This window comes from Pristiophorus japonicus, chromosome 14 (genome assembly GCF_044704955.1).
Source record: "Pristiophorus japonicus isolate sPriJap1 chromosome 14, sPriJap1.hap1, whole genome shotgun sequence".
Lineage (NCBI taxonomy): Eukaryota > Metazoa > Chordata > Chondrichthyes > Pristiophoridae > Pristiophorus > Pristiophorus japonicus.
The window spans coordinates 46,014,870-46,028,372 of NC_091990.1; the positions used below are offsets into that span (position 1 = coordinate 46,014,870).

The following is a 13,503-nucleotide window of genomic DNA, read 5'->3' on the forward strand; positions in this document are numbered from 1 at the left end:
AGCAGATGGTTTTAGCAGGGGAGAATGAGGCCTGATAGCGCTCGAGATGGTCCCGCCTATGATGGACAGTTAAACCAGTTGTGCGGATGTTAGGCTCAGTTCGATGTGCCTTGAAGTGAAGGTGGGATCCACGCCAGTGCGATTGACTGAGAAGGAAGCGAGTGCAGATCCTGCTGAAGCCAAAGGCATCCAAGGTGGACGCAAGGGAATGGTTGAGTAGATTGATGGCAAGCAGAAGCTATTTGAATCTGGAGATTTGATTGCCATTATGAAATCACTTTAAGTATTTGTTTTTATAATGAATACTGTGAAGCTTATGCATTGGAATATGTTCCATTTTTGTGCTTACAGCAGCTGTCACAGCAGACACCGGCAGCCAGTGGGCTCGGTATCATTGATATGCAATTAAGCCTACACTGAAAGATTAATGATTGTGAAATCGCAGCTTCAAATTTAACAAGATTTTGAAGTTGACTTCTGGGAAATTTTAGTCCCAGTGTATGTTTATTTATACAGGCAAGAATTTACAGAATTCAGTTATTGTGTAAAATTAAATGTAACTAGAAAATATTTTAGGATTTACAATGCATATTAATTGCCAGAAATAATCACTTAAGTGAAATGAAGTGCACTTTCAATCCAAAGTGAATTAATACCTGACTAACTGTCAAACTGTTTATAATAGAAATACAGGATCAAATCATATTTATCTAAACTTCCTAACCTAGAGCATTGTACTATCACCTCTGGGACTGGCCCTTGAATCTAGCACTCAGAATTATAGAATGAAAGTCTCTCTCTGATTATTATAAATGGCAGCAGAATCATAGAATGATACAGCCCAAAAGGAGGCCATTTGGCCCATCATGCCTGTGCCGATTCTTTGAAAGAGCTATCCACTTAGTCCCATTCCCCTGCTCTTTCACCAGAGCCCTGCAAATCTTCCCCATTCAAGTAGTTATCCAATTCGCTTTTGAAAGTTATTATTGAATCCACTTCCACACCCGTTCAGGCAATGCATTCCAGATCAAAAACTCTATCAAGTTAGTCAAACACGATTTGCCTTTAACAAATCAGTGCTAGCTTTCATTTATTCACCCATATTTTCCAAGTACCAATTAATTTTGTCCCGTATTATTGTCTCTAAAGGTTTGCCCACCACCGCCGATAGTCTGAATGGCCTGCTAGGTTTATCCCTCTCCATTTTTCTGAACAGGGATGTAACATTTGCAATCCTCCAGCTCTCTGGCATCATTCCGATATCTAAGGAGGGTTGGAAGATTGTGACTAGAGCCTCTGCTCTTCCCTCAGCAACTTAGGATGCATCCCATCCGGACCTTTTTCTACTTCGAGCACTGCCAAACTTTTAAATACCTCCACCGTATCTATTTTTATCCTATCCAATTTCCCTATTACCTTCTCCATTATAATGACATTGGCAGCATCCTCTTCTTTAGTGAAGACAGATGCAAAGTACTAGGTGAAATGAGTTTGGCCAATTATCCATTCAGTTGCTAATGGGCATGATTTGAAGCATAAATCCAACCATAATTTGATACTAAACAGCCAGTATTTCAGAGGAACTGAGGGCTTTTGTAGAAAATGGGACCATCATACAAGTATCGTAAGGGGAGTACTTCTGCGCTGTGGTTAAGCTGCTTTACTGGAATGTAATACAGAATTTCTTACTCTCGGATTAAATTGTGCTATATTTGACTAAGAATTTCTTGGCACGGAGAGTAGATGCAAATGAAAAAAATGGCCATTCCAGAAATTAAAAAATACTTATACCTGTTCATGATGAGGAGAAGAGAAAAAGAGAGAGATAGGCACAACTCCAACTATTAAAAGGGATAACGGTTGTGTTCCTTTGTGATGATTTTGCTTTCTGTTTCCTGAATGTTGTTACAGTGATGTTCCTACTTCAGTCTCTTTTTGTCTCAGAACTGGAGGTCACACTGATGAAAGTGTAATGTTTTGAAAGCGGTTTCCCAGTATGAACAACAGATAGCTGGAAAATGAAACTCTTCTGTCTTACCTCCAGACGCCATCTGGGAGCATTTGCAGCCACATTCATCATTGTCGGCGTCCTTGGTGCTGAATTGTGTACCAGAGGGGCTGAGGCTGCTGGTTCTCCCGGCTGTTCCACTGTAACCCTTTATGTGGAGCCTGTGAGATAAACAGATAGTAACTGAGAGAATTCCAGCAATCACCAGACTATTCCTCAGCTCAATAAAAAACTTCCTTCAGGATTTGCGGTTCAACAAATGCTGCAAACAGTGATCTATTATTATGACTTGGCCAAAAGAAAATTGCAAGTTATATATAATTCACATCCCCATGATTATAATGAGTCAATAATTGGGTGAGATTTAGCTGAAAAAATAATAGCATCTGAATGATGCACACCGTTAATAATGTGCAAATCGGCCAGTAAGTTGTGGTGAGGAAGAGATACCTCATGAAATGTGAATCACCACAAGTTGCTGTGCCATTTGCTACATGAAAATTAGATCTCGCACTTGCCCTCTATGATTTTTGTGAATTTGTTGCATTTGCATATTAATTGCCCACTAAACAAGTCATAGAAAGTTAAGTCTAGTAATTAATAGCATAAGTACCCTTTTAATAATGTGACAACTGTTAATGATTGCCAATCAACCTCTCTGGCCCAGAAAGTGAACAATTAAAAGTGTGGATTCTCATTCCTTCAGGTTGTGAATTGTTGTTGAAGATTTTAAAAATGTCAAATTTTAATTTTTTTTCTTATTTTTCTTTACTGTCTCTTTTTCTCATTCTTTTGATCTAATCTTTCTTTCCCTTTCTTTCTGTACCCGATTTCACATTGAATTTACCCACTTTCTCAGTTCTTTCTCTGTTTATTTCCCAATCCTTTAATCACATTGATTAAGGAGATACACCTTTTGTCCCATGGTTCACCAAGGTCCCGGATACCCTGTTGCCTTTGCACTTCCAGCAAATCTAACTAACACCAGCAAAATATGGGCCAATAATTTAGAAGATTATACTTCTGTGCAGTACTGGGTGAGAATATTCATACACTTGGGTTGTCTGACTAGACCAAAACAAATATAAAAATATTTTCCTCATGTAAACCACATGCAGCAAACTAGTTAACCATCACCATGTGCGCTTAAATGTTTAATAATGTGTCACTGAATGTATTATTTTAGATGCGTTTGATAGATTTTTTGTGCAACTTTTCTGTTCATCAAGTGAAGGGTTGAAATATTTTATTCCTTTAAAATTAACATAACTTTTTGTACATAATGCTTCCATAGCAAGGAACTACATTGGACTAGAACGTAGCATTAGATAGGTATTCTCAATTTACTTTTGGAGAAAGTTTACAGAACTTTTCCTCAATTGATTCAATGGATGTGTAGAGTCCGTGTTCGAGCACACTCTACATCAACTGTGGAAAGATCAAGTTTGATGACTTTTTCTTGTTCCGTTTTGTTTTATGTAACTTCCAATCTCTGATCGGCTCAGATCTTGGTCTATGTCTTGAATCAGGTTTAGAGATTTAGGCATGAAATGGGCACATAACTTTTCTTATCTAATCCCACCTGGCTAAAATAAAATGTCTGGTGCTCTCCGTGATTTATTCCTCTCAACTTCCCGCACAATGGTAAATTTCTGGTTTCTAATATGCATTGCTCTGGAAAGGCACAAACTGGAATGCAGAATGCACAAAAGTAGGAATGGCCACACCACGCTACTCTTGTGATAAGGTATCAGAAGTTGAGGCTGTGGTGGCAGTGGGGAAGCGTGACATAGTAGGATCAAAAAGGTGACTAACCACTGACTATGACAATAAATACAAATCAGATGGTACAAAAGGTGCTCAAGAAACATAGAGCAGAAGGAAAGACGTTGGTATAGCTCTAAATGTCACAAACGCCTGGGGAGGTTGAGGTAAATCGGGAAACACGAAAAACTACCTAACAAACTGTTCTTTTTATTGTGGAAACTAAAACACTAAGAAAATGCGAGAGACCATCAGATCAGAATAAGAAAACAACCATTCACTTATGAAGGGATAAGAATGGAATGTGTAAATAGAAAGCTTAAATTTAATGGGAGATTTCAACCTACCGATATAAATTGGGAATACGCAAGTGATGCAAATGACTGTACATTTGCTTCACGATCCAATGCATCTGAGACATGGAAATGAAAAGATACAGCTCTTATCATGACGTACTAATTCAAAGTGACCTAAATAGCAACATACTGGAAGGGCAATGAAATCTTACATTTACATAGCGCCTTTAATGTAGAAAAGCATCCTGAGGTGCTTAACGATCAAGTTCAATATAATTGGGTCCTTAATAACATCTCAGTTGAGAACAAATGAACCACCTTTTAAATTAAATCACTGAGCAATTCGAATGACCAAGCACAGATCAAATAAGCACGGTCCTAAATGGGTCGACAGAACAACGTGAATGTAGGAATAAAGCATAACCTACACCTGTTCTGCACAGAAAGTTGCCATATCAGATTAAAACTGTAGGCATTGACCGTAAAGCTTGGAAAAAATTTGTTGAAGGCTAGGAAGCAGTTAGCACTGGTACAGGGGCCAATGTTAGGTCAGGGAGTGGGTAAAGACAGATGGAGGAGTTCTGCAGGAAACAATGCTGGTACCCCAATTGTTCTGATTTACGTTCTCATCTACATGCTGCCGCTTGGCGACATCATCCTAAAACACAGCGTCAGTTTCCACATGTATGCTGACACCATCCACTTCTATCTCACCACCACTTCTCTCGACCCCTCTATGGTCTCTAAATTGTCAGATTGCTTGACCGATATCCAGTTGTGGATAAACAGAAGTTTTCTCCAATTAATTATTGGGAAGACCAAAGCCATTGCGAGGGGAGAATTTTTCGGGGGATCAGCGGAGCGCATTTGGTGACGGGTCGAGTGGGAAATTTGTTGTTTTTTTGACAGCAGGTTGAGACCCTGCTGTCAATCCACCCCCACGCTACTTTCCCAGATGTGAGGTCTGTCAGGGCTGAACAGACCCAACATGCAATGACGGGGAGGCAATTTAGATCATTAGGACCTTGATAACAGCCCTTTAAACAGTATTTTGAACTCACCGTAACATTTTACAAGGTTGTACACAGGGTTTACGCTGCTCGGGGATCACATCAGTTAAAAACATCGGGAGTTGTGCGACCATGAATTTATTTTCTTGACAGCTGCAAATGTGCTACAAAAGCTCCCATCTTACAGTTGTTTCCAAGATCAAAAGCTGTAGCTTACTACATTTAAAAGACAGATTGGGCTTTATACAGGTTACAAGTGCTTGGAACAATCTGTCTATCCAGTGTCACCTCATTGGAAAAACCTCTCTCACCATTGACAGATCACTTCTGTCGCTTGAAGTTCACCTGCCATCTATTGCATTCGCATCAGTACCCTTGAAACTATCTCACCTTGGCCCTCAGAATCCCACCATGATCAGTCCCAGCACCAGCAGCACCAACAACAACATCAACCTTCTCCACTATCAACTGATGCTGCTCAGGACACAGGGCATCAGCACCTGACCACAATGCTGCCCAGGAGGCCAGGGTTGGCCTCACCGTGGCCAGATTTACTTCACGTGATGCTGTACACCATGGCTGCCACATAATGCGTCAATTTAACACCACCCCACACCAGCACTATAAAGCATCCCTACAATGCCCAAGCCATTCCTTTCACACTCATCACCATTGCGGGGGGGTACCGTTATGTCTCACCATTCACTACAACTCACTAAGCCAAAGGTGCACACAAATGTGTCCAAGAACACAAAGTATGAAAATACAGATTTCAATGTTTGACAGCACATTAACAGAAACTTTACATGAACATAAGCGAAAACACCCAAGTGCCTACCCTTGTGTGTTGTTAGTTGGTATGATTGGACTAGGGTGAATGTGAGGAGTGGTTAGTGAGATGGGGAAGTGATAATGTAGACACAGTGGGATGGGTGGAAGTGCAAGGTAAGTTGGTGTGAGTAAGGATGTATAGGAGTAGGGTAGGGAAGGCAGAGTGATGGGGATGTAGTGAATGGCATAGCAGGATGAGGTTGAGTGTGGCTTTACAGTAATGTTTCATGATCTACTGAGATCATTGAAAGGTTTGTGCCACTTCAGCCTGGTCCTTCTGACCACATTCCTGCTTGTGCCCTCCTGTGCAATGTGCAACCAGGCTGCGTTGATCTCCTTGGGAGGTCTTTTCTGCCCAATGGAAGGGAAGAGAAACTCCCTGTGTGCTGTGACTCATGGGAGAGCCTGGGTGCAGTGGTTGTCAGTGCGTGCAGCACCTCAATGCTGTAGAATACTGACAGCACAACTGTCAAAATAAATTTGCGCACGGTCCCTTTAAGGAAACTGGCTGATGACATGTCATGAAGTGACATCATCAGACCCGCTTCCTTCAATTGGCTGGAAAATGCACTGGGCAGGCTTAAGAAGTCCAGTCATGATAAAATCATTTCACAGAGTGGACTGGAGCCTGCAGCAAAGTCGGGACCCGCCACCAATCCCGGCCGCACCGGATCCATATCTGCAGCATGTGGTCGGAAGCTCATTCAAGATCACCTATTTACACCTCCGTAACTTTGCCCGTCTCCGCCCTTGCCTCAGCTCATCCGCTGCTGAAACCCTCATCTATGTCTTTGTTACCTCTAGGCTTGAATATTCCAACGCATTCCTGCGTTCTATCCTATGTAAATTTGAGGTTATCCAAAACTTGGCAGCCCTTATCCTAACTTGCATCCACATCCCGTTCACCCATCACCATGTGCTCGCTGACCTACATTGGCTTCCGATTTAGCAACGCCTCAATTTCAAAATTTTCATCCTTGCTTTCAAATCCCTCCATGGCCTCCCTATCTCTGTAATCTCCTCTAGCCCCACAACCCCCCCAAGACAGCTGCGCTCCTCCAACTCTGCCTTCTTGAGCATCTCTGATTATAGTCGCTCAACAATCGGTGGCCGTGCCTTCTGTTGCCTAGGCTCTAAGCTCTGGAATTCCCTCCCCAAACCTCTCTGCCTCCCAACCTCTCTTTCCTCCTTTAAGATGCTCCTTAAAACCTACCTCTTTGACTAAGCTTTTGGTCACCTGCTCTAATTTCTTCTCATATGGTTTGATGTCAAATTTTTTATCTTATAATACTCCTGTGATGCGGCATAGGGATGTTTTACTGCGTTAAAGCACTATATAAATACAAGATTCTGTTGTTATTGATGACTTGGATTCAGCAAAGCAGTGCAAACTGGTCAAATCCACAGATGGTGAGTGAGTTTGCGGGAGGGGTGGTGGTGGGTTTGCAAAGTCAGCCCAAGGCCTGAAAAGTGAGTGAGATCAGTCTGAGTGATCCGAACAGTGGCATACGAAGTTCAAAACTCTGAAATATAAGATACTGCACATTGGAACAAGTGATAGGATATAAATACTCTTGTGAATGGTGTGAAAATATCTGAGTGTGAAGTTGAAAGAAATCCAGGATTGGGATTTATCACGTCCAGTCACTGGGAAGCAGCAACCAAAGAAAATAGAACGCAGAAATATATTGCTCAGTCATTCGGTCAACATTGAACAATGTTGTGCTGAATTTGTACAGTGCCCGGGAAAAACTGTGGCAGATGGGAATGTGAGGTCATCCACTTTGGTCCCCAAAAAGATAGACCAGAGTATTTTCTAAATGGCAGAGCTAAGAACTGTGGAGGAGCAGAGAGATTTAGGGGCTTATGTACGAAAATCATTAGCTAGCAGACAGGTACAAAATTAATTTAAAAGATTAATGTAATGTTAGCCTTTATCTCAAGAGGTCTGGTATACAAAGGAGTCGAAGTTATGCTATAATTGTATAAAGCTCTGGTTAGATAGCATCAGGGGTTACTGCGTTCAGTTCTGGGCACGCACCTCAGGGCTTGGAGTGGATGCAGTGCAGATCACCATAATTATAGTATGTCTAAACGGGTTAAGTTATGAGGACAGGCTGAATATATTATGCTTGTATTCCCTTCCCAAGGCTGGGAATTCAACATCCAAGGGTATTCAGCATTTAGGAAGGATAGACAGAAAGGAAAAGGAGGCGGGATGGCGTTGCTGGTTAAAGAAGAAATCAATGCAATTATAAGAAAGGACATTAGCCTGGATGATGTGGAATTGGTATGGGTGGAGCTACGGAATTCCAAAGGGCAGAAAACGCTAGTGGGAGTTGTGTATAGACCACCAAATAGTAATAGTGAGGTTTGGGACAGCATCAAACAAGAAATAAGGGATGTGTGCAATGAAGGTACAGCAGTAATCATGGGCAACTTTAATCTGCATATTGATTGGGCTAACCTAACTGGTAGCAATGCGGTGGAGTAGGATTTCCTGGAGTGTATTAGGGATGGTTTTCGAGACCAATATGTCGAAGAACCAACCAGGGAGCTGGCCATCCTAGACTGGTGATGTGTAATGAGAAAGGACTAATTAGCCATCTTGTTGTGCGAGGCCCCTTGGGGAAAAGTGACCATACTATGGTAGAATTCCTTATTAAGATGGAGAGTGACAAAGTTAATTCGGAAACTGGGGTCCTGACCTTAAGGAAAGGTAACTTCGACGGTATGAGGCATGAATTGGCTAGAATAGACTGGCAAAGGATACTCAAAGGGTTGATGGTGAATAAGCAGTGGCAAACATTTAAAGATCACATGGATGAACTTCAGCAATTGTTCATCCCTGTCTGGAGTAAAAATAAAACTGGGAAGGTGGCTCAACCATGGCGAACAAAGGAAATTAAGGATCGTGTTAAAGCCAAGGAAGAGGCATATAAATTGGCTGGAAAAAGCAACAAACCTGAGGACTTGGAGAAATTTAGAATTCAACAGAGGAGGTCTAAGGGTTTAATTAGGAGGGAGAAAATAGAGTATGAGAGGAAGCTTGCAGGGAATATAAAAACTGACTGCAAAAGCTTCTATAAATATGTGAAGAGAAAAAGATTAGTAAAGACAAACGTAGGTCCCTTGCAGTCGGATTCAGGTGAATTTATAATGGGGAACAAAGAAATGGCAGACTAATTGAACCAATACTTCGGTTCTGTCTTCACGAAGGAAGATACAAATAATCTTCCGAAGGTACTAGGGGACAGTGGGTCTAATGAGAAGGAGGAACTGAAGGATATCCTTATTAGGCGGGAAATTGTGTTAAGGAAAATTGATGGGATTGAAGTCCGATAAATCCCCGGGGCCTGATAGTCTGCATCCCAGAGTACTCAAGGAAGTGGCCCTAGAAATAGTGGATGCATTGGTGATCATTTTCCAACAGTCTATCAACTCTGGATCAGTTCCTATGGACTGGAGGGTAGCTAATGTAACACCACTTTTTAAAAAAGGAGGGAGAGAGAAAATGGGTAATTATATACCGGTTAGCCTGACATCAGTAGTGGGGAAAATGTTGGAATCAATCATTAAGGATGAAATAGCAGCGCATTTGGAAAGCAGTGACAGGATCAGACCAAGTCAGCATGGATTTATGAAAGGGAAATCATGCTTGACGAATCTTCTGGAATTTTTTGAGGATGTAACTAGCAGAGTGGACAAGGGAGAACCAGTGGATTTGGTGTATTTGGACTTTCAAAAGGCTTTTGACAAGGTCCCGCACAAGAGATTGGTGTGCAAAATCAAAGCACATGGTATGGGAGTAATATACTGACATGGATAGGGAACTGGTTGGCACTCAGGAAGCAGAGAGTCGGGATAAACGGGTCCTTTTCGGAATGGCAGGCAGTGATTAGTGGAGTGCCACAAGGCTCAGTGCTGGGACCCCAGTTCTTTACAATGTACATAACGATTTAGAAGGAATAGAGTGTAATATCTCCAAGTTTGCGGATGACACTAAACTGGGTGGCGGTGTGAGCTGTGAGGAGGATGCTAAGAGGCTGCAGGGTGACTTGGACAGGTTAGGTGAGTGGGCAAATACATGGCAGATGCAGTATAATGTGGATAAATGTGAGGTTATCCATTTTGGGCGCAAAAACACGAAGGCAGAATATTATCTGAATGGTGGCAGACCAGAAAAAGGGAGGTGCAACGAGATCTAGATGTCATGGTTCATCAGTCACTGAAAGTGGGCTCGCAGGTACAGCAGGCGGTAAAGAAGGCAAATGGTATGTTGGCGTTCATAGCCAGGGGATTTGAATATAGAAGCAGGGAGGTCTTAATGAAGCTGTACAGGGCCTTAGTGAGGTCTCACCTGGAATATTGTGTTCAGTTTTGGTCTTCTAGTCTGAGGAAGGACATTCTTGCTATTGAGGGAGTGCAGCGAAGGTTCACCAGACTGATTCCGGGGATGCTGGGCTGTCATATGAGGAGAGACTGGATCAACTGGGTCTTTATTCACTGGAGTTTAGAAGGATGAGAGGGGATCTCATAGAAACGTATAAGATTCTGACTGGACTGGACAGATTCGATGCGGGAAGAATGTTCCCGATGTTGGGGAAGTCCAGAACCAGAGGATATAGTCTTAGGATAAGGGGTAGGCCACTTAGGACTGAGATGAGGAGAAACTTCTTCACTCAGAGAGTTGTTAACCTGTGGAATTTCCTGCCGCAGAGAGTTGTTGATGCCAGTTCACTGGATATATTCAAGAGGGAGTTAGATATGGCCCTTACGGTTAAGGGGATAAAGGGGTACGGAGAGAAAGCAGGAAAGGGGTACTGAAGGAATGATCAGCCATGATCTTATTGAATGGCGGTGCAGGCTCGAAGGGCCGAATGGCCGACTGCTGCACCTTTTTTCTATGTTTCTATGTTTAGTAGACTAACAGGTGATCTAATTGAGTTGTTTATGATGATTAAAGGATTTGATAGTTTAGGATAGATGGAAAGAAACTATTTAGACTGGTGAGGGGAGTCCAGAACAAGGGGGCCTAACCTTAAAATTAGAGTGAGGCTTTGAGGGCTGGTAACAGGAAGCATTTCTTTGCATAAAGTGTGGTGGAAATCTGGAACTCCCTCAAAGGTGTTAAGGCGAAGTCAATTGACATTTTCAAAATTGAGGTTAATAGATTTTTGTTAGGTAAGGGTATTAAGGAATATGGAACTAAGATAGGTAGATGGAGTTGAGATACAGATCAGCTATGATCTAATCGAATGGTGGAAGAGGCTTGAGGGGCCAAATGGCCGACTCCTGTTCCTATGGCCAGGTTGTATCTTGAGTAAGTGCCCAGTTGTGTTCACTGAGACACAAGATTTGAGATATTCAAGGTGTGGAGGTGGCTGAGACAACAGGCACCAGGCTGATTTCTAGCTTCTATATTTATGTAAACTCTAGTACTGGATCTGAATTTCCTTTACCCACTATTGCCAGCACCTCCTCCACACCCCCGCACCCCTTCCCCGCACTACACATCAGTTTTAACCTATTGTACTGTCATGGTTTTACTTTTACTACTGTCTTGGATTAAATTTTTCTGTGGCCTTTATTACCTTCTGCATTTCAAAGTCATGTACTTATTAGTCATCTCCTTTCAAGGATGAAGAGCCCACATTTCTACAATCTACTAATGACTCTGTCTTCTGAAGCTAACAATCTAGTAGGTAAAGGAAATTTAGATCCGGTGCTAGAGTTTACATGAATATGGAAATGCATTTATAAACCCAGTGAAGTTCAGCGAATATGCCATATTAGCCATATTAGGTCCTTGAGAATCAGGCAGATTCTATAATCAGCAGCCAGTTTTATACCTGGGCTGCAAGTTGAAAATCTTCCCCAGTAATGTTTCTGTGTCTGCGCCACCTGTAGAAATGTTTTATTCATAATTATATGTATAAAAGAGAAGTAATTGGATGGTGAATCTGTTCAAAAATGTTGTAATTGCTTGATTTTAAAAAGGGATCATTTGTGAAATGTGGCCCTGTTACAGACAATTTTTAAATGGAAACGCATTTCATCATTTAAATAAAATGAAACCCATGAGCTACTTAGTACTGAAATGGTTAATATAGTTACAGTTAATTAAACCTCTCCATCTGGTGAGGAGAAAAATACAAGTCATTTAATGTTATACAGAAACTGGCATATGGTAACAAAATATCGTTCTGATTCGTACAGGTCCTGTCTCACCTATTAATAACAAAGTGACACAAAACACATTAATAAATCATTGGAATGTCACTTGTTACACTGCTTTGTTCTGACAAATTTAGGATTACTGCTCTGGCCTGCCAGAATGTCTGAAAGAAAATAAACTCTTGCTTCTGCACGTAGTTGATTGTATGATCGAAGCTAATGACTGAACATCTCCTTCTAACAGGTCCCAACTGTTTTCCCCTACTCGCCCATGTTATGCATTAACACACAATGAATTGTATGTATTAATTACTTGTGTGAAAAGATGTTGAGTAGATATAGGGGCCGAAATTTGTGGCCTTACCGTCCACTGCCACTGACTGCTGCCGAGATCTGCCGACATTCCTCTCTGGGTTACGCTCTGTGCCAATTTGCACTTGGGCTGGAGCGGGCGGCAAGGGAGAAACACCGGGACCGCCCGCTGATGTCAGCGCAGGGCCAAATGGCGCAAGTGACCTCCCGCCCGCCAAAATGCCAGATTGGTTCAGGCGGGAGTCGGCGCCAGCAGAGTGAAGGACCGCCACGAGGAGGCTGGTCTAACCCCCAAGGTAAGTTTAAAAAAAACTGAAAAAAAAGGTTAGTGAACTTTTTAAATACATTTTTTTCACGCCGCCTTACCTTAATGAGTTCCCCTTAATGAGGTCTTCTGGGTAATTTTTTTTCCAGTCATTTTTATTTGAACGTCTTCGAACCTCCATGGGCCCGACTCCATCCTTTGCTGCCGCCGGCCCAACTTTTAAATTATTTTTCATCAATTTCCCGCCCAACGTGCCACCCGGTATTGCAGCGGCCATCGGCGACCTTTTGGGTGGCACTTGGGCAGGACTTGGCCTTCACCAAGTTCGGACCCATAATGTTTTGTCAGCTGTGAAACAGATGCAGTGCTCAGTGCCATAGATCGGGTGCATTTATTAACACACCAAGAATGATGCACACGCACCTGCTGGAGTGACATGAAGGGTTCTGCAGCTTCCTCATTCTACTTCCTTTCAAATAGACATAAAATGGAATATACCTATTCATATTTTTATTTTACCTTTCTACTCCACACATAAACGGAGTGCTACCGAATACCTACCATGCTAGAGTATGAGACTGCCATCTCAGTGACTCAAGGTTGAATCCAATTTGCCATACGACCAGAAAGGTGAGTTTTGTACATTTCACCTGGATCATTAACGGGTGGCTGTGGAAAGCCAAAGAATATGAGGGAGCGTTGCTTCCCATACCATTCAACCTTGCAAGTTAGTGAAACAGCAGCACTGACTGTAAGTGTGAAGATAATCAAAGGCTTGACTATCCAATTTAGGACTGCAGAGATTCAAAGGGCCCATCTTTCAAACCCACCAATCAATAT

At 42.1% G+C, this 13,503-nt stretch overlaps 1 protein-coding gene across 1 annotated transcript in view; it reads right to left on the reverse strand.

Annotated features, from left to right (window-relative positions):
- The window catches only part of angpt2b (angiopoietin 2b), a 176,497-nt gene that overhangs the window by 18,754 nt on the left and 144,240 nt on the right, over positions 1-13,503 (reverse strand). The window contains exon 8 of the mRNA XM_070899204.1: positions 2,039-2,169. Within this exon, the coding sequence (XP_070755305.1) occupies positions 2,039-2,169 (131 nt within the window). The remainder of the gene's footprint in view (positions 1-2,038; positions 2,170-13,503) is intronic.